Source organism: Lepidothrix coronata, unplaced genomic scaffold, assembly GCF_001604755.1.
Source record: "Lepidothrix coronata isolate B3197 unplaced genomic scaffold, Lepidothrix_coronata-1.0 Scaffold69, whole genome shotgun sequence".
NCBI classification, from domain to species: domain Eukaryota; kingdom Metazoa; phylum Chordata; class Aves; order Passeriformes; family Pipridae; genus Lepidothrix; species Lepidothrix coronata.
In genome coordinates, this window is record NW_016690249.1 from 4,440,771 (window position 1) to 4,466,273 (window position 25,503).

Below are 25,503 nucleotides of genomic sequence, written 5' to 3' on the forward strand. Positions count from 1 at the left end.
CATATCTCAGCTGGACAGATGAGGATCTGATTTTCTTGGGCAGAATTTAGTTCATTTAACTGCTATGTTTCTATATCTTAATAGTGTAGCGAAGCAGCCCTTTCTGAGGAAGTCCATAAGTTCCATAGATAGTCAAAAGGAGGAAGATAAATGGCTTTAAAGCACCAGAAAAGGTCATGCACACCTAACTCCTGTACTCAAACTTCAATGAGTAAGAACTTTCTCTGGAGGTTTTCATGATCACCTAATACTTTCCATTCACAATAAAGTGAATTTAAGCATTTCAGAAAAACTCATCTTCAGTTTTAAAATATGGCTCTGTTAGATGCGCAATTTGGCTGACCAGCATCCAAACATGCACTTCAATAAATAAATTACTGTGTCTTTGTAAGGACAAAAAGTTGTCAGGTACAAATTCTAACCACAAAGATAAAGGGAGGAATTTGGATAAAACATTTCTTTGGTGACTGATTTCATGACAACATAAAATGTTCAGCATTTCACATCATAATAGCCAGCAGAAGGCTGGAATTCTTGAAGTTCTCCAAGCTGTATTACACCTGGATGGAATACTAAAGCAGAAAAGACAGTGAAGCCAAGCAGACAGCATGGATATAGCAACACTGTTGGCAGACATTCCTGCCACATGGAGGAATTAAGAAAGTGTTTGCTTACTCCACCACCTAATGACTCTGAGCTGGTAGAGGAAATCATATCCAGAACCAACAAAGCAGTAATAATAATAGCAGTAATATGGAATTTCCCATACTTTTCTGCATTCTAAGGCAGAAAAGCTATTAAATTCACTATAGCCATGCTGTCTTGTAGGCAATCTAGTAGCAGCAAGAATGACACTGAGCTCTGGAGGCCTAATCTCACTGAGCAACAGTCAAGCCATGTCTCCTTGATGTGCCCTTTCCAGGCCAGAACCACAGAGTCAACCATACCCACCCAGTGCACTCTCCTGACCTTCAACCTCATGCTCTGACTCCAAGGCAAAGTCAGTACTTATCTGGCTGCAACTGTATTTAAAAAAAAAAAAAAGAAAAGAAAAGAAAAAAAAAGTGGCTTTGTAATTATCTTTTTTTTTTGTATTCTCACCATCTGAAGACTCCATATATTTTTTTCTGCTTTGCTGTACTGTCTTCTCTTTTCCTAACCTTCTCTGAAACTGTCTTCCCATTTCTCTGTTTAATGCTCTATTGGTATATTTTATAATTGCAAAACATTTTGAGACATATTTGCATGAAAGACACTGTCCTGAGGAAGGGCCAGCTCACACTGTGCTGTTTGCACAAAAAGCCAGAAGGAGGAAGAGCAATAAAAGAGCAACTTAATTACTTTGGAGCTGCAGCACTTCCCACTACCATGGCCTCTGCATGAGGTGCTGACACAGCCTCCAGAGTTGACTGAGAGGCCTGATCTTGCTGACAGCTCCTCTGGTGCAGCTTTATGCAGTGCCACTGAGCAGCTCACAGCAAAAGGACAAGCCACAAAGAGCAGCAGGACATCAGTGATGTGACCCAATCTAAAACACTTAAAGAAATACCAGTGACCTCCAAGAAGCACAAAAGCCTTTCTACCCTGTTCTCCTTTGCTGAACAAATCGTACTCTCTTCTAGCAGTGCTGTTCACCTCCCCTTGAGAGCTGCTTTATTCAGGAAAAGAGTGAAAAATCAGAGCACAGCTGCAAAAATGAATTCCCACTCATTGCCTAAGTACTGGTATTTTTTTGTAGCTGTACAAGATAGGATGATATGACCTAACCTACATTATGTAGGTTGAGATTGTGAGACTTACTGGATAGATCTAGATCTGACTTCTGAGTTTCTTCTAGAGGCAAGGATTACTAGTGACTATGGCTGATGATGTGGGATAAGCATGGTCGTCAGTAGGAAGCACTTAGGAATTTCCTTATTCCTCAGAGGATTAGGCTTTGAACTAAAATCCAGTAAAGTGATAAAAGTCCAAGGGATCATAATTAATTTTCTTTAGAAAATACTGATTTTTGTGGCCAGTGCTAGCAACAGCATGCCTGGCTTAGCAGTCACTTCAGCTCTGTTGCATCTACCTTTCCTTGTCTTCCTCTTGCTTGACCTTGGGGAAACTCTTGCTGTATGTCCCAGCTTGCAGTTCCACTGCTAGAACAACTAAGCTATAACAGAAGCATTTCTCTTGGCTTCTTTCTTTTTTCAAGATCGAATCATTTTGCTTTACCACTTTTGCTGCTCCTATCTCCTTAGAGTTTTGTACCTGGGCTCCTATCTGCAAAATCGATGTTGAGAACTTTAACGCACCATCTGTCTCTGTTTATATCCAGCGACATCCCAGACACGGGGCTTGTACCAAAGAGTCCTCTAGTCTGAGTACACAAATAAGAAAAGATATAGCAAATTCTTGGTATTTTTTAAAATGGTTTCAGCAGGGTTCTTCACAACTAATCTAATCATTGCCAGTAGTGTAGTAGGTGCCTACAATTTTTCTTTCCCTACAGTTTCAACAGGCTTTGTGTCTTATTTCCACAAAAGATCATGCAATCAGCAAGTTCACTGTCAAATGTGCCCTTTTCTGCAGTGGCTGCAAGTTGAAGTGAGGCAGTGGTCTGCTTCCAAGTTAGGGATATCATAGCATTAACTGATAGGCTATTCTTTTTGTGTTCATATACCATGCACATGACTTTCCACCCTGAAAAGCCATACCTAAATAAAAAAACACCCCCAAATCCACAAAAACATTTACTTCCTTTTTCAGAGGTGAAACAGAAAGGGCATTTTTGCCACTTCAAAGCCAACCTCATCTCTTTTTTATGCCACTGCACTCACCGGTTTTATCAAAGAGAAATATGGTTCAGTCTTGGGAATGATTTTCCCTTTAAGTTTTATACTTCTTCATATGTCTTGTTCTTCCAAAAGTGACTGTACCATAATATTCCAAGTTACTCTTCTACTGAAACTGTGTAGACTGTATCAAAGAAAGCACAATTCACAGAAGTGCCTCCACAGCACGTTAAGAACTGCACAGCTCCCTAAGAGCAATTTAAAATGAAGAACAACCTTTCCCAACATCCTTTCAGAAGTTCACATGGACATTAGCCAGATACAAGACTGAGCTGCAGAGGGTGCATTAAACTCCCCATCTGCTCTTCACAGTGCTCATCACTGATTTCTAACCCACAGTAAAGTCATTTGGCCAAAAAAATCATAGTGGATGAGACAAGTATACCAGAAGCCAGCTGAGCCTTTCCTTCCACAGTGTCCACAGAAGAAAATGCTCCTGATCCAGCCAGCATTTTCTCACTATTTGATTCCAGAGCATGTGATATCTGTAGGTAAGTCATGATCCAAATAAACTAGGGAAGCCAGATTTTATTGTTATTTACACTACCTTATAGTCACTATCTCAGTTGGTCTTGGCACAACTATTAACTCACTGCCAGGTACATGATATCAGAGTATCCCTGAGAGACCTTGAAAACTTGGAAGAGTTTTAGAAAGACGCCTGCAAGTTTCCACTTCCCAGGGAGCCGCTTTTCTAACCCACTCCCTCGCTGTGCCCAGCTCCCGGTTGTGCTGCCACTATCTGACCCTATGCAGACGGTTTGCCCCGAAGGAGCACGCGTTTCCCACGGGTCGCTCTGCCCTGTGGGATACGAACTTCACATGGTCTCTTTGGAAAAGGATCAGCCCCGGGGATGTATGCTGTAGGACAGCCGTGGGATGGTAAGAGCCAGGTGTTGGGGCGGGTTTGTGCGATGGCCGGTGACTTCCACCCTCCAACGCCAGTGAGGCGGGGGGGGGGTTCACCTCCCCTTCCACGTGAGCGCAGCGCCTCTCCCAGGCTCGCACACAGAGGGCGCGCTGGGCGGGCGGGACGACCCCCAGTCCCCAGCCCTTAGCCCCCGCCACATCACAGACCGCCCGTACGGGGCGATGCGGCAGCGGCTGCTCTCCTCCTCCGCGGCCCCGCAGCAGTGAGAGGCACCGGACAGAGGGCGGCGGGGCCGGGCGGGGGCCGGGCCGGGGGCGGTGCTGCCTCCGCGGCCGCGCGGGACAGACGGCAGCGGGAGCCGGGGCCGGAACCGGAGCCCGAGCCGGGCAGGAGGAGCCGCAGTGGGAGCCGGGCGTGGTGAGCGGAGAGCGGTGAGCGGAGCTGCCCCGGCCCCAGCGGGGCGGCTGCGGGCAGGAAGGTGCCGCGCTGCCGGTTGCGCCTGAGCCGGAGCATCCCGGCGGGGTCAGCCGCCTTCATTTTCCAAGGGAGGTGGGCACTCCGGGTTTGGGGTGCTTTTTTTCCCCCCTGCCCTAGTACCCCGTGCGCGTTGTTCCTGCCCTCGGCCGGCAGGGCTGCCCGGCGGCCGGGCGCTGTTGCTCGCACGTCCCGCAGCGCCGGGGCTGCTCCTCCCGCTGTCCGGCACCGGCTGAGGCGGGTCCCGGCGGGTTTGGGAAGCCGCCGTAAGCTCAGGAGCAGCGCCCGCCGTGCCTCGCCGGTGCTGCTGCTCCGAGAGAGCCTTCTCAGCGGTTTGCCTGTCCTGTGCCGTAACCAAGGGCATTTGATTTTCAGAAGCGTTTAACTGAGGTACGTGTTAGGCCTGTGTTTTGTAAAGAACCTGTTTTTAGCCTAACTGACTTCGTGGTTTGTCAAAGTGTTTGAATTGAATGAACGCTTCTTCGGTTCGGAGAAATTGCTTTTGTTGGAGGCAGAAAGGGGAACGTTCTAGGAGAGCGTGGAGACAGCATCGGGGTTGTGCTGGTTCTGGAAGGAGGGATGCGGAGAGAAGGGAGGCACAGGCTGGTTTCCATCGCTGAAAGCTACTGCAGACCAGGGGTGTGATAGTGCAGAGCATTGGGTCATCACTATGAAAGCACATTCTTGGCTCTGTGGGCATAGATTGCCCATCACAGATTGCCATGAGTGTGCTCTTTCACATTGTTTGCAGGAAGATGGCGGGAAAAGAATTGCTCCCTCTGCAAATAAATTGTAACATGCCTATCTAACGTACCGAGAGAAGAGCTGAGCTTAGACAGCACAGCAGTAGAAAAAAGAAAACAGGATGGGTGCACAAACACTTTATGTCTAGCTAAAAGCTGCAGGCTGTTACAACATCATTTTGGTAGAGGTAATAAAGTTTGGAACAGAACAAACTCTTCCTACGCTTGCAAATGCTAAGCAGTTAGAGGAAAATTGTGAAAATAGTGGTAAAAGGCTGAGCATTTGCCATGTTGATTAACATTTATATAAGCAACGACAGTTAGGAATGCATATTGACTATTATTAAATTTAATTCTTAGTTAATTATAGTAGAATGGGAGAAAGGTGGAGACGTATAAAATCTGGACCCTACAGGATGTATATCATGCTGGCAGTTTTATTCTGATAAGGGATCCAGACGGAGGGTTGATGTCTGTTTCCTTGTGATTTTGCTTTTTACAGTCATTTTGAACCCACTATGACTTTTCTGTGCCTGAACAGACCAAAACGAAAGGCAACCTGAAACCACCAGCTGCTTTCTCTCTATAATGCCTAGAAGGGCTTTTTCTCTTTAGAGATTGTTGCTGGTTGTAGCTGTATACTGGCTGCCTTCGTTCCCCACTTCTTTCTCAGACTTGGTCATTCATGTCACCCGAGGTGGGGGAAGGAAAGGCAGGCATCTCACCCCTGCCTCCCTCATGTTTCCCCAGCTTTCCTCTGCTCTGGTGAACAGGCTTGCCTGCCTGCTGACTGCTACTTGCTATATCTAGTAAGTGTGCTTTGCTGTCAAGAGGATAAATGCTGTAGGACCATGAACTGGTGGGGAAGGGGTCCTGGGCTATTTCAGCATCAAAGTCTAATCTGGTACTATCACCATGTAGATGACTGTATGTATATGAAGTTATTGCCGTTTGCATTTTGTTAACCTATTCAGATGTAAAAGGCTGAACTCGGGATAGCTCGTGTCTGGCAAGTGTCTTTGTTCATAGTTGGGTCTTAGTGGTGCAGTGGAAATTATAAGCTTATTCTGTAAATTCCTCATCAGAGCCAGGAAGCAATGCAGTTTTTCCCCCTGGCACCCTATCTATGCAGAAGAAGAAGAGGAATTATCTTAACGACAGAGTGTATTCAGAAGTTGCTGAAAAATGTGATGTTTCTGATAGGTTTGAGACTTGGAATTTTAAAAGTCCATTACTAAAAAGTCAATATATTTTCACCTCTACCTCCTGCACTCTTTTGCAAGCACTCCTCCCCCTGTGTCTTCATGACTCCGGTTACCTCCTTTTCCTGGCTTGCGCAGAGGAAATCCTGTTATGACACAGTCGATCCATGGCGCTGCTGCAAAACCCACCTCTTAGCCTGCCACTTCATCTGCATCTCCCTTCTTTGTCAGTCCTTCTGCTGCTCCCCCTTCTCCCCTACATTGGACGTGTCAGTCTCAGGCTTCACTTTCAGGTGTCTCCATACATGATGTACCACCTCTCCAGCTTTACGAAGACATACCTCCTGGGCTTTGATCAGCCTGTACTCTCAGCATCTTTCTCCCTCAAGCCATCATCTTTTTGTTTCCCCAAGCTCCACCTTGCACTTACTTGTAGTTTCATGTAGGCACCTTGTCCATAATTTCTTTAATTTCCTTGAAATGTCCCGGCACATTTGTTTTTGCTTTGATGCCTTCAGCATCTGGTGAGATGCTTAAGACCAGCCTTCACCACTGCTGCCACCATCCCTGTCACTGGAATTACTCTGGCTCTGGATTTGAGCTCAACGTTGTCCTCTAAAGCTAGGACATCTGAGAGGCACTTCTTGAAAGATCACTCCATCTAGCACCAGCAGAAAGTCTCCTTTCATAGTCCATGTTATCCTTGCTTGTTCTTTTTTGGCATTTCAGGTGCAACCCTGCCCCCTTATGCTTACATAGCTCAGCGTGGTTCAATGTGACTCCCTTTGCAATAGTGTTGTATCTTTGCCTAAGTTATTGCAGACTGTTTTGCAAACAGTGACTATATGTAAATATAAGGCACACAAACACAGATAGGATAATGCCATGGTCTCTTTGTCAAGGGAGGGTGTGCATGCAGCCTGCATTGATAAAATAATGAATGTCACAAGGATAGAGATCTTTGTTATATCAGTGAGGGGAAACAGAATCAAAGGAGAAGGTTGTTTTCTTACTTTTCTTGGTAAAGTACGCTGAGCCACTGGAGTCTGGAAGCAGAGTTACAGTGATAGTTACTGTGATAGCACATTTGTGCCTAAAATTCCCTTGCATTTAAGTTCACAGTATGTAATGGGTACTACAATCTGCCTTTTTTGGAGACAAAAAAAATCTGAAGCAAAATGATGCATTAAGAGAGATTCCTTTTGAGCCAAGTGTACAAAATTCTGTCCTAGCTTTATATTGTGTCAGGATTTCTAAGTTAAAATGAAATCTGCTTGACATTTTTGGGTTTGATATGTACTATATCCTTTGTTTTTATAAAATACTTTGAAGCCAGTATGTCAACTGAATTTTACAATAGGAAAGTGTTTTCGTATTAATCAGGACTCCACTTACTGGGTCACAGCTTCGTTAGTTAAGAACTAATAATCCCATTGACTAGCAAAGATAAAGGCCACTTATTGTTCAGCAGAGCCCCTTGCTGAAGTCTGCACAGAGGTCTCCCGAGATGAGAGTGGATGTGCCCATATGGAGTGAGAGATGCAGGCTCTCAGGTACACTCCTGTGTGCAGCCACCTCATCTGGCACTGGGCAGGTTGCTGTGCTGCAGCACTGAAAGAGACAATAGAGATCTCAAATCCATTCAATTCCAGATTTAGCCACATTTTGTCCTAAAACTGTATTCCTTGTACATGAAGGGGACTATGCCCATACTTCTGAGGGTTTTTTCCCCCCTTTACCTGGAGGAATGCTGAACCTGAGGGTCTGAGCCCTGCAAGTTGTTAGCGTGAGCGTGATGGAAAATGAAAGCAGGCTCTGATAACAAGGACTGCTTGCCCTGGGGCTTGATGTTTTATCTGGTAGGTTTTGCTCTGAGTAAACAATGTGGAGGAGCTGAAGCACTGCCCCAGGAGAAGTCTGTGTGGCTTCAGGAAGGGCAAACACAGTGCACAGCCCTCCAGTGCACTGGCCATTTGGCCCCAGTTGTGGAGCCCAGCGCCAGTCTGTTTGTGTCAAATTTAAAAGGTGGTTATCAGCAGGCCATGTTAAGAGTCAGGCATGAGGTAGCAAAGTTTAATTACTTTTTGTTTGTTCTGAGATTAATTACATCACCACTCCTCTCCCCTATCCCCCTTCATCCCCCCACCCCCAGGCTGGATGGCACCTTCTCCTGAAAGGCTTATCAGTGTCAGTGGGATGCTCCACACAGCCACTTGTGGCTTTGGCAAGGAGGGGTAGCAGGAATGGGATGACTCAACCATGAAAGGAGACAACAAGGCAGGAACAGTTGAAATATTTTCATATACTTGTTCCACTGAGGAAAATGGATTTTAGCAGAATTTTCGTTTCTCATTAGGCAGTCATTCCACACTACACTAAATCTTCTATTCAAACAAAACTTCCAAATCTGGGGTTGCAAGAAATCAAACAAGAAGTCATTACACAAAATGCAGAAATTAAGGATTCCTGATACCCACTGGTTTCTCCCTCTTCCTTGTCTAGCCTTGCTCTGGACCTCTTTTCCAGCTGGGCACCTGGGGTCTTTTACTTTGACAGTAACAACTAAGCAGCTGTGTTTGTCTGTAGAAGTCAATTACCAAGATTTAAAGCTATTAGGGGCAACCAAATGGCTCTGTGAACCTTCATGTCCCCTCTATCTGATCACCCACTATCATTAAACTTCAGAAACTCAAAGGTTTTTGAGGTTTCTGCTTGGGTTGAATTTGGCTGAGTGTCAATAACAAAAGTTATTCAGAGTGGCAATGAAGGGAATAAAGCTGGGACTGGACACCATCACTGTTGTCAGCGAAGAGTAGACTGTTGAGTTTTGGGTGGGTTTTTTCAGCAACCAGCAATTTTCAGCACAAGGAGACTAATTTCCCTGGCGACTGTATGTCCTTTGGGGTGAGATTCAAATTGCCTCCCATGGGAGGCAGGACCAGAAGGACCCCATTTCCCTGTCTGAGGTCCTAGATGTACAGCAGTGAGACTCCTCACTCCATTCACATCCTGAGAGATACAGGAAAAAGATAGGTCTCTGCTTTTCACATATCTTGATGTCAGTGAGAATGAATACATTGTTTGGGCCAAATCCTTCTGTGGTCTATATCTGCAGCTGAGACAGTGAAAATAGCTGTGAAGGGCATTAGAGTGGTGCAAGGATGAAGGACTGTGGAATACAACTGTGTATGCCCGGGGTCTTCTGAAGATAAGCTTCTTGATGTTCTGGTCCAAATATTTCTCTGTTTTTCAAAAGTAATCAAACTGGTTCAGATATTTATTCTTCAAAGGTAATCAAAAGCTCAGACCTCCCCATCTCACTGTGTACACTTGCCATTTGAATAAGATGCCTGAATTTAAGGAGCCTTGAGGATGCCTTGTGTTTTGCACTACGTCTCTGGCTTGTTTAATTAGCTCAAGACTTGGTGGGCTCCGTTTCCTTCGCCTCACCAGCTATTGGGGTGAATGAAGGACTAAATGGGCAAAAGCAGTGCTCTGTGGATCTGGGAGTAGAGAGACAAGAGAAAGCTGGAAAAGAAGCAAAATCATTTATACTTGTCTTGGTTGAAGATACAGTCCCTGTTGCAGAGATTCATGCCTCTTTCCCCCAAGAGAACTGTTCTGAAAGAAGTAAAGGGAAGGGAAGGGAAAGGGTGCCTGCTGTGAGCAGAAAAAACTGAGGGAGACAGTATAGAGCTCTTTGTTACATGAGGCATATTTGCTGCAGAAAAGGTATACGGGGGCTCTTGTACCTGCTCTCCATCCTAGTAGCACCACCTGCTTCAGCCTACCTGCTTCTGGACAAGGTGGCATGGTGCATGCCCTCACATCCAGAGGATGTCCTGGGTCGATCCTCAGGGAAGCTGACATTGATGTTAATCTGCAGCCTCCTGCCTCTCCTTCTGCATAGCGAGATGGTCAGGAAGCTGTCTAACTTCTTTGGGTAGAACATTACTATAGTCAAGTTATCAAAACATTTGGATTTCAACAATACTGACTTTTAACAGCTGCATTAGATAATTTTCTTTATTGAACTTGGAGAGGTTTAAACCATAAGTGATTCAGTGATTGAAGGGATGAAAGCAACATAACAATGCGTTAACATCCATCCCCAGAGATCTGCTTCTCTAAAGCAGTTGAACCAAATGTGCTGAAAAGGTAGAGCTCTGAGAGGTACAATGATTGTGAAAGTGTCTTTTCTCTCCCAGAGGGGAGGATCATTTTGAAGGTAGCCCTACTTTTGCTTTAATCTGCAAAATTCTGGGATTGTTTCTTCATATAAAAGATATTTAACTTACTTTATTAAAAACAGTTCAGGGGCTACATTTTAATTCTAGATATTGAATGCATGTAGCACACACAATTCTTCTAATTATCCCTGTGCATATACAGCATTCAGTTTGGGTATTTCAGGTATGTGAACTTAAACTGCAGATAGTCTGAAATAAAGAGATTAAATAAATAATAGTGTGTAATCTGAAAGGGCTGATTCTTGGCAGAAATTTTTAGAGGATAATGCAAAATGAATTGGAGTGCAGATACAGTGCTTCATTGCTTAGAAAGGTGCCATGGGACAGATGTCTGTCTTGGTCCTGGAGCACATTGCAAAAGAAGAGGAGAAAGGTGTTATCAAAGAATGGCTGTAAAGCAGAGTTCAAGATCATGGTTTTTATATTGCACATGCAGTGCTGTAACTGGACAGCAGAAGGATGTCGCTAGCAGGAATAAAACACAAGCCAGGATTCCAGTTGGTTTGGTTTTTTTCTGAAATTTCTGGCACTAAGAGCAGTCAAAATTGAGCACTTTTCCTCCTTGTTTTTTATTACTATTGTAGTTATTACTAAACTTTGATTACTAAAGCTTTTATTTGCTTTTTTATAGGTGCTTTTCTCACCATACAGTCCCTTTAGATTTGGGTGTGATAACCAACCTGCACATTGGACATTTGGCTTGTATCCCCATATCTTCTTCCTGCTTGTAAGTATTTTATTCTTTCTCCTTGCTTGTTTTTCTGTTAAAGACCAGATTCAATTGACAGGTTCTGGGTCTGATCTGAGGTCATGATGTCTTTGCTTTACATTAATATAAATTACTCTATAGTCTGGAGATCCATGGGAAATGTGAATTATTGAATCATTTGAGCCTATCTGAATTAATCTAAGTATCCTTATGGCTCTGAAAGTTTCCTTTTCCCATCCCCACATGAAACCCCAAACAAAATATAACTTGATTTTAACCCGCAGCCAAGCCATCTGGGCACTTGTCCTCTTAGATTTTCAAAGACATAAATTTAAATCATATTAAATCATAATAAAAAAATGAAATTAGATCATAAATTAAAAGGAAAACTTTGCTTGTGGCAGGAAATAGTTTTTTTCTTTTCCTGCTGTGCTCTATTTTATTGAGTCAGTTGCCCACTGATCCTGTTTGCCAGGCAGAGTGGTAAAGAGATTTTCTGCTTCTGAAGGGTCCAACTGTAATGGAAAAAAGAAGTATCCTAATTACTTCAGGTCTTTTAATTGCCAAAGGCATTTATGCAAGAATAAGAAGTATTAAGGTGCATATTCTTGGTAAACTCCAAGTGAGCACTCATTCTTTGCCTTTCCTACCTACATTTTCAATGGAATAAGATGTTACTTACTTCTTTTTTCTGTCTAGAGCTACCATCTTATTTAGTCGCATGATTTTAAATTGCTATATTTTTCCAGTCTAGAGCAAATTGGTTTTCAAGGCTGAAGTGTTCACAGTACTTGAAGTTCATTCAGCCCTTCAATATGAGCGTGCAAGCATATTTTTATTGGCATTAAATACTTTGTGTTACCAGTTAGCTGGAAAGACAATATTGGTAATATAGTCCTATGTGCTAAAGGAAATAAATGTAGAAAACAAAGGCGGTGAGGGGGAAGATGAAACCAGAAGCTCACTGGCCTTCATACATGTATTGATCTAGTGAACTCTTGCTGCCAGCTTTTGGAAGCAATCACTATGATAACAGAACTTGGGGAAGGGCGACACACCTTTAGAGATGAGGAGGTCTCATCCTGTATCTGGCATCATCATATCACCTGGGAACCTCCTACTCTTCCTACCCTGATGCTGAACAAAGGAGAGGTGGTTCTGGTTTCAGCTCATGAGAGAATGATATCATTATCTGCTCACTCCTGGCATTAACTTTACAAAAGGGCAAAATGGAGCAGAGAACACACTTGAGAGTTCTTTAATAGTGTCACCTTTAATAAATGTCCTCTGCCTCCCCTCTCCTACCCAAAACAAAGAGCTATTTGCCTCATACAGAGGAAGCAATTTTTGCACAGGCCCAGACTACCATCTTGCAACTCATCTCCCTTTCCTAGCCATTTTCTAGCCAGATTTCCAGTGCCATCTAGGATCTGCTAACCACCAGATCCTCCCCATCACGGGCATGGTCCCAAGTCATCCATAGTGGATGCATTATTCCACTAGTGTGATGTGCTGCTTTGACCTTTATCTCCATGTCATCTGAGACACACATGTGCTAGCATGGGAATTAGATTCACAGGATGGCAGTGTGTACAAAATAATGAAGTTTGGTGGTCAGAGGCTCCCTTTGCAAGGATCCAGAGACATCTGATGTGGGCAAGCTTCTTCAGCTGTCCTGCATGGGTCAGTGAGGAACTCCCTGTCCCGCTTCACAGAGCCCTCTCTTTTGAAGATTAAATCTATCCCTTTTGTTGCACTCATCCTCTGCCTTTCTGTATACATTGGGCTGAAATCAGCCAAGAGGATTTTAAAGGAAGGCAGGTACAATTAACAGCATATTGAAGTTTAGCCGAATGAGGGACCTCACTCTTGTAACTATGCTAAAGGCAAATTAAGCTCTCATGTTAGAAATTGTTTACAATAAGGGCTTTCTAGAATACCTTCTACCTGTAAAGAAAGAGTTCATGGGAGATTGTGACAAAAATATTAGTTTATTTTGCATAAAAATGCTGGTTTTCTTTGATGTCAATCTGTCTCTCTGCTTAAACATTTTGAAGCCTCTGAAACAGCCAAGGTATTTCTCAGCTTGTAGTCACAAAAGCACAGGAAGAACCAAGAAAACAAAGTCCTTTTCTATGGCCAATAAACTCCCAAGAAATTCAATCTACCAGACTTATCTTTGCTTCCTGTTCCTCAGTTTTTAGAGTTTCAGTGGTTGTGAGTATGCTCCATTAAATAATATTTCACTGAGCCTGGAGAAATAGAGTTGTTCCATCAAGGTGTGTGGAGGCATGCAATACAGATGGCTGGATGGTAAAGCATTTATGACATTGGGACTATGAAAAAGTTCAGTTTGCTGCATGCCATCCTGTGTAGTGTTGCATTCTCATTTAACATTCACCTTAGTTTGAACAAGGAGATGACTACTGTCTCAGCAATCCTAAAGATTAAATTACATATGTTACCTATAATTTGGTACTCAGGGCATATGCTAATTGTGAGGCCTCTGCTCCTGACCACATTTGCATTGTCTGACAAAATAGTTTTTATGACCAAATATGCAAACAGTGGATAGCTCTGGCATGGCTACCTGGGCATGGTACTACGCGGTACCTGGTACTGACCTTTTACATAGTGATGCCTTGCTTGATCCATCACCTACCCAGTTTGCCCTCCTTCTATTGAATGCCTCTTTGCCTATCTCCCACTTACCACAGGATTAAAGAAAATATTAAAAACTCCAACTGAGCCTGCCTATAGTATCTGCCAGGTAGGCCTACCCTTGGGATATGAGTGGTTGTTCTCACCTGTGGAAGGTGATTTATACCGAAGACATGAATGGAGAAACAATGCACACATTGAAGAAAATACTTAAATAGTGGTTTTGGTTGAAAAGCCAGGATGTACAAATGACACCATGTGTCTAGGAGAGCCTCTCCTTGTGTGCCAACCCTCATATTTGGGGACTAAAGTAAACAGAACAAGGTTTTGCTCTCTTGTACATCTAAAACCAGCAGAGCTTGGAGGTAGAGTCTTTGCCTTCTTGGAACAGTGAGTTGTTTTACTGAAATGTGTGAATCTTCTAAGCAGTTTGTCCATTGGAGCAGCAAGTCTGCTGTAACAATGGAGTAATAGCAACAGGAAAAATTAGCCAGTGTCAGAAAGGCACTTGGGCCTTTTGGCAGTGGGGCAGGACTCAATGACTCAGGACGACTCCTCAAGTCACAGAACCCTACCCTGGCACTGCAGAAGTGCCTCTGACAAAGTAATCCAGATCCAGCTACACCACAAAATCTGAGTTCCCCAGCAGGCAGGTCCCAGTTCTCCTGTCCCAGGAGTTTTCAGGAGTTAGCTGGAAAGCCTTCTCCTGTCAAATAGAGTCAGAATTCTTCTCCATCTGCAGTCATTCAGGAACAACACTTTCAATTAATTCTTTGCCTTAAACCAACTCAGCTTTCCAACAATAGATGAAGGGAAGGCAGGGACCACTACAGAATTTGAAAACTTTGGCTCCTTTGTTAAATTCCTTGATCAGTTTATGACTCTCACAAAGACAATGGGTTTATTGCAGTTAGCTATTTTTGCCACGCTTTGAAGTCAGTGACAAAATTCCCAGTCATTTTTTGGGACTAGGTTTGTGCTAGATGTTATGGTGTTGTTCTGTTTCACTTTCAGAAGTGCAAAAAAACCAATTACCAAACAGGAAGGTGAAGCTGACATCTGGCTTTATGGGGATTATTCCTTTGGGAGAATTGGGGTAAGAGAGACAAATGGTTCATGCCACTTGCTATCTTCTCCCAGCAGAAGTAGAAACCTCAGCCGAAGTGGTAGATGTGGTGCACTGAATAAAACTAGGCTCTCAAAGGCTGTGAGGTCTAATTTGCAGCATGGCAGAGGTTTGTGCAGCCCTAGAACCATGGAGTTGCACGAGGTTCAGAATGGTGTTTGCACCCCTGCCACACATTGCCGGCTGAGCCGTCCTGGCTGCTCTCTGGCAGGATCACCATGCTGGAACAGCACCAGGAATCATCATCAGGGAGCAGGATCAGATCTGTTTTATTTCTTATGCATTTTGTACCTTTCCTATGAAAACTACTGAATTGTCAGGACCAGATATGTTCACATCTGTATGATTCTGCCATTTTACTCCAAAAGGGTGCAGATGGTTGGTAAAAATCCTTTTAGACTGAGTAGGACCTTAGACTTTAGGTCCGCATTTTTATCTCTGTGTTTAAAACAACGCAGATTTTTTTTTTCTTCCTAAAATACTATCCACTTTAGCCAAAGATACATTTACACATCGCGTCACTACACAGTGTTAGTGAGACAACTGGAATCTAGGCCATAATCATTTGGAATCAGAATTTTTACAGTGTCTCTGACCTCATTACAAAATACTCAGTTAAAAGTAGCCTGGGTGATGGTGTAAGACCTATAAAAGCTCTGATTTATCAAAGCACTCACATCTCTGCTTAACTGAAGTTCTGATTAGTCCAGTTTAAGACCATAGGTTTTTCACTAACTTCAAAAAAAGTACCATGCCAAAGTTCTTCCTTGTAGCAGGGCCAAAAGTGTTAATGATAAAATTAGAATGTAGTAGGTTTAAAATTTGTGAAAAATTTAAAGACTTTTAACTTCTGCCATGTTAAAGAATTCATGTGAATTAATTCCTTAAGTTATTATAGAGCAATTCAATTAATAATGGATCTGCTTTTCATTATGACGAGTAATTAAGGATAAATATCTCCTATATCAAAGCTTATTTTTTAAAAAGGATAAATTAGCTATAACACACTTAACTACTTCCAGAACATGAAATGAACACATATTGTTCCATTAGTTAATTTTGGATCACTAAATTAAAGACAGTTCAAAAGGAGTATAATCTCATAAGGATCTCTCTTTGTTCAGTCTGTTATGAGTTATTTCACGAGGTACAACAAATACCGTTTCCTGTGGAGCTTAATACTATTAAGGTTATAAAATTGTTTTGGTTTAGCATATTTTATGCATCAGTATGAGTTATATACCACAAGGGTAAGAATATTTTTTTCTGGTATATGTAGGTGCAGTTCTGTACTCCTGCATCTCTTGTAGGCTATTGGGATGCTTGGTTAAGACTATCAAAAGCTCCACTATAAAACAATAAAAGCAATAAACAATAAAATAACATCTGGAATGTAGCCTTTTGTCCATAAAAGCATTATGGATGTGTGTGTAGTAGTAAATTAATCCAGGCCAGGACATAGGCTCCTGTTGAATTAGCAAACTGACCTCCTGGCATGGTTTTGGCCAGCTAGCACCCTTCAAGCAATGCCTGGGCATATTTGGGGTTAGGAGTGGCTATCTTTCATTCCCAAAGGCAGTTGTGATCTGGCCATCCTGTCCATGCAGATAAAAGGGAGTTTAGCCATCTTGGCTAAAAATGTACAATTAAATTCTACTTACCACTTAATGTAGTACTTGTTTACTCAGGCACTTAGGGCTTTTAATGGCATATAGCATAACCTAAATTTAATTTACAGTGCCAAAGTACAGTAGGTAACTATGCAAATAACTTCAGTGTCTGGAAAGCAAACGTCTAGGAATTTTAAATACCTTATACTTTTAAAGCATCCTTAGTTCAGGTTGGGGCTTTTGAGGTCACACCTAATTTCAAAAAGTGTCAGCCTCTTGAAGAAGGAGGTACTTGAAGAAAGTTAGAAAAAGTTGCATATTTAAAGGAAAAATTGTAAGGCAGGTCGTTGCTGGGAACAGTAGTGGGACACTCCCATGGAAACTCAGATAGATACTTGGGCGGTTTTGTGACACAGAGAAGGAAAGACTGCAGGCTGTCACATCATCACTTCAAGGTCTGCTTCTGTCTCTCTGACTGATGCTGATGGTGTTTGTGCTCTCTATCACTATGAAAATCAGTGGAATTCTCCTCAAAGCTTCTAAATGTGAGTCAGAGATAATTGTATTGAACTGGGACCACAGGACATGGCTGAAACCATGGTCAGGATGAGAGGAATCACACTGGGAAGGTAGTTCTGTATGGATATTGTTTTCCTTGTGGGAGGAAAGCTTGCTGACTTTCCTTGTGGTGCCTTGGTATCTGCAGTGAGAGGCTGACCATGAATGGATGGATGGCAAGATTGCATGTGAGTGATTATATGCAGAGAATGATCTTAATTTCCTACCTTGTGTGCAACTTGCATTATCTCTTTTGTACCAAAACAAAAGCAAGGGTTATGCCATGTAATTCAGCTACAGCATGTCAGCTTTTTACAAGCAATTCCCCATCACCAAGTCTTCTCTTATGCTTCCAGCCTGCACCAGGGGACTGATTATGTTCGTTTAAAGGAAAGCATCCTAGCATTCCCTGATCTGCTTATCCTGTGCTGCTCTGACCTTTGCCAGCACTGGAGCTTCCAGGTTCTGACAAATGGCTGGAGGCAAAGCTTTTTCAAAGGTGGGATCTCTTCCCAGTTAGTGTTTGCTGCCCTTAGATAGTCACCTTGTGCTTGCTAAGCTGACAGGGCCGCCCATTCCCTTAGGATTTTGATTGTAGGTGTCAGAAGCTGCATCACTTCACTGAAACCTACCTGCCATTGAGATCTGCCATGGCAGAATTACAGCAAGATGCATTTTGATACTTGAAACCATTCAAACCATTTTAAAAATACATAGTAAGAAAGCAAGTCTGGCAGATTTTCTCATTCTGGGTACCTCTAGCAAGACACTATGGAGTAAGTGGCTAACGGATTCATCATCCATTGTGATGTTGGGTGGCCTTGCTCATCTAGGTTGAGGAGCTGAAGTCTTGAGAAGGGGTTTCATTCCTTGACTAGATTTTTTCCACTAGATAGATTTGGATTCCAATATCTCTGTCCCATATAAAGCACATTTTTGATTGTGCCTTTCAGTTAAACAACTCATGGTGGAGAAGTCAATTTTAATTCATTAGGATTCAGTAGGATTTCTCCTAATCCCTGCATTTTGGAAAATTGAGATATGCAGATAGTTCCTAGCTAATTTTTTAAGAATTGCAGCTTTGTGCTAAGGAATAATAACTTGTAACTCTTAAGAGCTAAATTGTATCAGGTGCACATTATCTGCTAGTAAATTAATCTTGCCTCTTTTTTTTATTTGCAGTTCCAAAGGATATGATCTTAAATTGTCCTGGCTTGAGCAGTAAAGGATAAATTTGTTCACTGTCTGACTCGTCATCTCACCGTTGTGATGGAAAAATGCTCGCTTAATATAAACCCTTTTTATTCTACTAAAACCTTTGAATACAAGATCTGTTGTGATTTTTAAAACACAAATCCAGTAATGTCAGAACCTGACCCTTCATCTGGATTTGCAGGAAACATGGAAAATGGGACTTTTCTGGAGCTGTATCCCACATCTCTTTCAACTTCAGTGGATTCATCACCTGGCCGTTTATCCAATGTTTATGTCTATGTTTCTATATTCCTTAGCCTCTTAGCTTTTCTCCTTTTGCTATTGATCATTGCACTTCAGAGGCTGAAAAACATAATTTCTTCCAGTTCCTCCTACCCAGAATACAATAGTGATGCTGGAAGTTCGTTCACTAATTTAGAGGTTTGTAGTATTTCTTCCCAGCGCTCTGCTCTCTCAAACCTTTCTTCATGAAACTAAATGAAAGGGGAATGGAAGAGCTCTGTCTAGTTTCTTGGGGAGGTAATGCATGCAACATTCACCTCAGAAGACTATTAGGAAGAGGACGTTTTTTAAGTTTCCTTATTTTTTTCCCCTTTCCTTTTCTAGTCTTCATTTCCTCTTTAACTAATTTTCATTTTGGACTATGGATAATGATACTTGATCATCATTTCTTGCCTGTAATAGTGATGCTGTCTCTTTCTCACACATATATGGTATTCATTAAGAGCATTCCTGCCAAATTGTAATACAGTTTTAACTTGATGTGTCATTTTTCTGCCCTAGTTGTGACTCCTTCCTTGGTTTTGTGTCAGTAATATGCTGACTAATTTTCTTTCTAATTTTTTAATTATATAAGGACTTCTGAATGAAATCCCTATTGCAAAAGTATAAAAAAAAATCTGCTTAAATTATAAATATTATGAAAATTTGAAGCTGTTGGTATTGTTTCTTTTTTTTTTTAATTTTCATTCTTTTTTGATGTTTATAAAACACAACTAAAATCCATTTCTTGAAGAACATTGCCTGTGTTTATTTGTACTCCCAACTCGTTCTGTATAAAGTCTGTATTTCAGTTTTTGAGTCTCTGGTTAACTTAGTAAAGCAACTTTAATAACAATACTATCGAATGTGTGGAGGTATTTTTAGACCTGTTGCAGCTCATTTGCTTAATGACTTGTTCCTCCAGGGGGCAGCTTTTGCTGCTGAATCATAAATACCACTCAACTCCTTTGCATTCTTCACTAATACTGTAGCTTATTCTTACTGGATACCAGGACAAACTAGTGATTTCTTTTAAAAGACCTGCAATCAACAAATATAGTTTGCAAGGGAATAGCTCCTAAACTGTCCTTTAGGCACAAGATATTTGTACTCATGTGAGCAGGGCTAGCAGGGACAGAAATTACTTGTACTGGTGAAGACTTTCTGGGCCAGGTTTTGTCCTGTGATTTCACAAATGCACACTGGGGTGGAGCGGGGACTTGAGGATCTGCGTTATGGCCAGGCAGACCTGTGCCCTGACCCTCAGAGCTGTACCTGCAGAGGGTAGGAAGGGATGGGCAGGAAAATGGCAGTGGCCCTGCCCATTTTCTCCATCAGCATAAGGAAAGGCCAGAGATGAGAGGGAGAGAAATGGCTGATGTTTCATCAGTCTCATTCCTTTTTGCCATGTCATAGTTTGGGTTATGATTCCCCCAGCCCAAAATGTAACACATCACTCAATTTCTGCAGTAAAATAACTGGAAGCTTTATGAACAGGATCCTTTGGTCAGCTGGGCTTTAAATCAAGCCAAACATTCAAAGTAGTGATTCGGAATGCCAAGTGTGACCTGCTAGGACTGCAGCCACATACTGCAGTGTGATGCCTTGTTTTCCTTACTGCACTGTGCAAGCACAGCCCCATCCTGCCACTCAAGCCCATGCAACTTTTGCTCTCATAGCAGGGTCCAAGCTACTGCAGAGACCCGAGGAAGTGATGTCACTGCTGTTCCTGTTGCTGACATAACAGCAGGCATAACAGCTCTGGGAGATGGATTGGTCTCAACAGGAACACAGGGCAGCTGCCCTCTCCTTGCATGGCAAGCCTACTACCCAGCAGGCTTAGAGGTTACAGAGCTGCAGAAGACCTCCCAACCAGATTTATGCCTCCTGCAAACCTGTCATTGTGTTCGTCAACAAGACAGACTGTCATTTATTACACAGGCTTTAAAAGAGAAATTTGGAAAGCCCAGTGTAAATATAATCATTATAAATGCAGCTTCTCAGCAAAACAACACAGATGATTCTGGAGTCGGTGTTTTCAATTTTTTAAAGTGAGTATAGAGTATGGTAAGTGATAATGACTTACTGTGGTGATTAGCTCCTTACAAAGTCAAAGAACTTGCTGACTAATAAAGAATTTAAGCCTTCAGGTTCCCTGAGTCAAACTGGTTTGATGAATATATTTATTGCTTGGAATATTTTATTCATCTAGACAAAAATTTCTTGTATGTCACTTTTCACTGTAATTGCTGTGAGAAAAGAGGTAACTATTTAAGAGGGGTCATGAAATATTATTTCCTTTCTGAAAGCTCTTCCAAATCCTAAACCTGTAACAGAATGTATTTGTGTGTTGACTGGCAGATAAAAATAAATGAACTGTAAATCAAGACAGGGCAACTGTTCAGCTATCTTCTCTTACTGGCAAAGTTGTAAATTAGTTGCTTCCTCTGCTGCAAATGCAGAAATTTAATCAAAACCAGAGATGAGACCAGAGGTTGAGATGGGTATTTGTTCCCAGCAATGTGTTTATACTTGCAGATATGGAGACATTTAATATTAAAATACAGACTGTTAAAACCCCATGGACTTTGTTCAACTGGCTGTTGTCAAACTTCACAAGAGCAAAAAGTATTTTTCAGACTGCAAAAAGTAGCAACAATAACTGAAACCACACATTTGATTTTGCTTTGTAGTTTACTAGACGCTATTAATTTTTTCCCCACTCTGCAGTGACATATGGGATTGTATAGTCGTCCTGATTTCAGCTGAGTTGCACCTGTTCTCTTCAGGACAGATCTGAGCAGAAACAAGTAGGATCCAACAAAATAGCATCAGGAGAAGCCACAGGAGAAAAGCACCATGGCATTTTTGAGGATTGCTAAGTACCAGTTCTTCAAGAAAAAAAAAGAGGAAAGAAAAAACAAACCAATCTGACAACCTGAGACTGAGTTAACTTGACAACACTGGAACAGGATTCCTAGAGAGGTGGTTGATACCCCAAGCCTGTCAGAGGCACTTAGACAATGCCCTTAACATGCTCTTAACTTTTGGTAAACCCTGGAGTGGTCAGGCAGTTGGACTAGATGGTCACTGTAGGTCCCTTCCAACAGAAAATATTCTATTCTATTAACTAGAGTTGCAGGATTTTTTTTTCCTATGTCCATTCCTGGGTTCCCCAGTAGAAGAGAGATGTGGAGATACTGCAGTGAGTCCAGTGCTTGGGTATTAAGATGATTAAGGGATGGAGCAACTCTCATGTGAGGAGAGGCTGAGAGACCTGGGACTGTTTAGTCTAGAGAAGGCTCAGAAGGATCTCATCAATATGTATAAATACCTCATGAGAAAGAGGAAGAAGAGGGAGCCAGGGTCTTCCTGGTGATGCCCAATGACAGGACAAGAGTCAATGGGCCCAAACTGAAACACGGGAAATTCCACCTGATCACAAGAAAATATTTTACTATGAGGATAGTCAAACACTGGCACAGGCTGCCCAGAAGGGCTGTGGCATCTGCATGTGTTGGCTTCCCTGCAGCTGATCCTGTGGATCACATCAGAGCAAAAACTCAGCAGCTTTTGGCTTGCTGCTTCCTCCTGATATGTTTTCTCATCCCTGGAGCTTAGTAAGCAGTATCTTTACTAGGAGGTGATTTGTTCAATAATTTGTTGCTAAAGAGCTGCTCTGCTCCCCCTTCTGCCTGCAGCCACACATTTTTCCAGCTTTTCCACTGCCTTTTTGTTGTGTGGGTTTCTTTTACAATTTCAACATTTAACAGTCAGCTCTTGCCCTGAGCCCTTTTTAGTTTTTACTAAGCCCTCTGACTCTCAACAGTGCCATTAGCTTTGGTAATATATGACTCCAAGACTGCATGGCATCAGGTAGTTGCAAAGTATACTTGGAAATCTATAGGAAGAAAAATATGAATAAAGCATGGGTGAGGAAAGTTCAACAAATATGGTCCATTTAAGCATATTTAATCAAAGAGTACATGGTGAAGGCTGTAGTAGGCTTTATATGTAAGACACTTGCACTGCTGGCCACCTTGACCCTACTTGTCAAACTAACCCATCATATTCGTCTGTCCTCAACATTACCAAATTATTCCCATCCTGAAACGTCATGCTCTTAGTGCCACTTAGCAACTCTTCATCTGCTGAGAGTTCATTGTACTGGAATTATTTTCACCGTTCAGTCCTTCTCTGTCTGCCAGCTCACCTGAAAGGTTTCTCTCTGTAAGCTGAAAGTCTTGTCTGGATTTCCTACAAATATCTTTTAACTTGGGAACAATTCTTATTCCTCATCTGTGCAACTTGTTTGCCCTGTTCTCACTGTCTAACTCCATGGTACTCTGGCAAGGCTGAATCCCCATGGAGCATCATGCTCTGCTGTACTTGAGCCTTTTTCCTTCAGAGTCCTTTTTTTTTTTTTTTTTTTTTTTGTGAGAGCACTAGGAATGACATCTGTGTGGGAAAGGTTATTTATGAGGTCCGTATACCTCCCATTTTTCTTGATAAGACTGTTTTCACTGCATCTGTTATGCTTGTCTAAGGAAACACAGTGAATCACAGCTCAGCTGCTTCCCCAGCTGAATGACCTTTTCACATCCACTGCCCTTTGTAGGCTCCCAAAGAAAACGGCCCCACTCTGTGGCTACAGTGGAGTATTACATGCCCCAAATGCAGGGTGCAAAAGCAGCCTGAAAACACCCTTTTTTTTTCTTCAAGAAAAGTGGGCTCGCTCTTGCCTATGTCTTTGGCATAACCTAGAGCAGCCCTCAAGTTGCTTTACACTAAGTGATCTATGTGATGCCAGTCAGTTTGACGTGCCAATGGGACCCACCTGCAGCCACAGCCCCACACTCACACCACAGCTCCACAAAGCTCCTAGATCACTCACCTGTAAACGAGGTGGCTAAATCCAGCCAAGATGCTGCCCCAGTCTGGGAGCTGGCCAGGGGCACTTTCCTGATGACAGCTGTTGCCATAGCTCCTCCTAGCACTGTGCTTGGAGGTAAAAACAACATCAACCTCCTGTGTATTCACTTCCAAGGCCAGGTAGGTGCATCACTGTAATCATGGTAATCACCATGCAGGTGACAATGAGGCAGGACCAGGATGATGAGCTATTTTTCACTTCTGTTTTCTTTGTTTTATATCAATGGGAGCTGATTACCCACTGTAAGTCTGAAAATCACAGTAGGTTGCTATAAACGTGTGTAGGATCTCCGGTTGCCTTCAGGAAATTGGACTGGGCTTCTTTGCATGGTTTTAGTTCACCTTCTGTTCCTTATGGAAAGCACCAACACAATGGCTGCATTTGTTTCAGTGCCAAAAGATGCAGCTTTAATACAATAGACATCTGTGAGCAGCTTCAGTTAAAGGTTCAGAAGGAAAAAAGTATACTTCCTTAAAGTATAATCTAATGTATAATTTTTACAAAAAAAACTTGGAAAGTTTTCTTTGGAAAATTACATTTTTGCCAAAATATCTATTTTTAAAGAATAATAGAAAAACTACTTGGCTGGGTTGTTAAAAATGGAACATTTTATTCCAGCTGTGCTAACATAAATATTTTTGCCCACAGATTTTTCACTGTTTAAGGTGACATAAAATTACTCTATCCAATTATTTCTCTGCCTTATCCTCAATAAACGAGTAGGTGTCTGTCACAAATAATTTGCATGACTTTATCTTGAGCCTGGGCTCAGCAGTTGCTGATAAGTAAGAAATAAGTGCAAAGGACATATTTATGTTGGAGATTCCCCATGTGGTTTGTTCAGGACAAATCCTGCTCCAGCTCCCTGGATGCTGTTCCAGCACTGGGAGCTATGTGCCAGGGGCTTTCTGTCAAGGTCCCCCCCCTTTTTCCAAACAGCTGTATCAGAATGCAGAAGATGAAACTTATTAAACTAGGACAAGCTACAAACACCTGCCAGGAAAAAGGAATGATGATACAAAGGCACGCAGCAAGAACAGAAGCATGGCAGGGAGCTAAAGGAGATGCCATCTGAAAAGTATGCAAAATGAATGTGTCTGAGGCAGGAGTAAAGTGAAAAAGGACCACTGGTGGCTAGAGAAACAGGTAGCAGCAGTGACAGAAAAGCATCTTCTGGTGAGAGGGGGTGGTGAATTAGACACAAATAGGCAATATTGCAGCAGAAAGGTAAGGGAGGCTACCATTCCTCATGAGGCACATTGTCCCTTTTTCTCCTGCCATGGGACCACATGGGGACAGGTAATGGGCCGGGGGAAAGAAAGATTAGTATCTGGGCAAGTAATACACGGGAAAGCCCCCACCCAACCTGTCACACACTCCCTTCCTGCTGCTGCTCTGGCTGTTACTGCTCTGCTCCTAAATGCTTTGCCTCTGGCAAAGCGTTTTCTGCTCAGGCCATATGAGAGTCCTACTTCTTCCTTTGCTGTAGTGCTTCTTTTGCTGTCTCTTTGCATCTGAAGCCTCCAAAGGATTGCTCAATAAACTGCACTTCATCTGGGATATCACAGAAAGGCTCTCCCTGATTGTCATGATGTATCTCTGCATAGCCTGGGCTGCTGGGCAGCAGCCAGAGCTGAGGACACCCCACTAACACCACCCTGGGTCTGCAGCCCCTCTTCACCTGGAGTCACAGAAAAAGCAGGGGGCAGCTGTGATCAATGGCACAGGGAACCTGGCATACATGGATAGCAACAAGCAGCAACCTTTACAGCTAAGTTTGGCTTCACCAAACACAGACAGCACTAACGGTGTGACCCAACAGGTCTCCTCATCTAGAGACACCAAGCTGGTGTTTCCTGTCCTGCCACCTGTCAATGCCCCAGCTCTTATGCTATGTAGCACACTTCAGCACACATGGAACTAAGTACTCCTCAAAAACTGTTCTTTACATGTCCAGAGAGGGCTTCTCGATGAGAAATACCTCTATCCTCACAGTAATTTTGCATGTTGTTGTAACACTGTTGGAAACCCCAAAGGCCTATGCCTAATCTCT

The 25,503-nt window shown here is 42.6% G+C and overlaps 1 protein-coding gene across 5 annotated transcripts; it reads left to right on the top strand.

Moving 5' to 3' along the window:
• The first annotated feature begins 3,521 nt into the window (after positions 1–3,521).
• On the top strand, positions 3,522–21,472 carry SERTM1 (serine rich and transmembrane domain containing 1). Of its 5 annotated transcripts, none has more exons than XR_001875434.1 (4): positions 4,057–4,572; positions 11,009–11,104; positions 18,224–20,568; positions 21,248–21,472. XR_001875434.1 is itself a non-coding variant. In XM_017818674.1 (4 exons), exon 4 carries the CDS (start codon positions 18,404–18,406, stop codon positions 18,725–18,727), a length of 324 nt encoding a protein of 107 aa, XP_017674163.1. In that variant the 5' UTR covers positions 4,059–4,572; positions 11,009–11,104; positions 17,398–17,540; positions 18,224–18,403; the 3' UTR covers positions 18,728–18,849. The 5 variants fall into 5 exon arrangements, 3 of the variants coding, with proteins under 3 accessions (XP_017674162.1, XP_017674163.1, XP_017674161.1); XR_001875435.1 differs by having other exon boundaries at positions 21,307–21,472; XM_017818674.1 differs by lacking the exon at positions 21,248–21,472 and adding an exon at positions 17,398–17,540 and having other exon boundaries at positions 4,059–4,572; positions 18,224–18,849.
• The last annotated feature ends 4,031 nt before the right edge of the window (positions 21,473–25,503 follow it).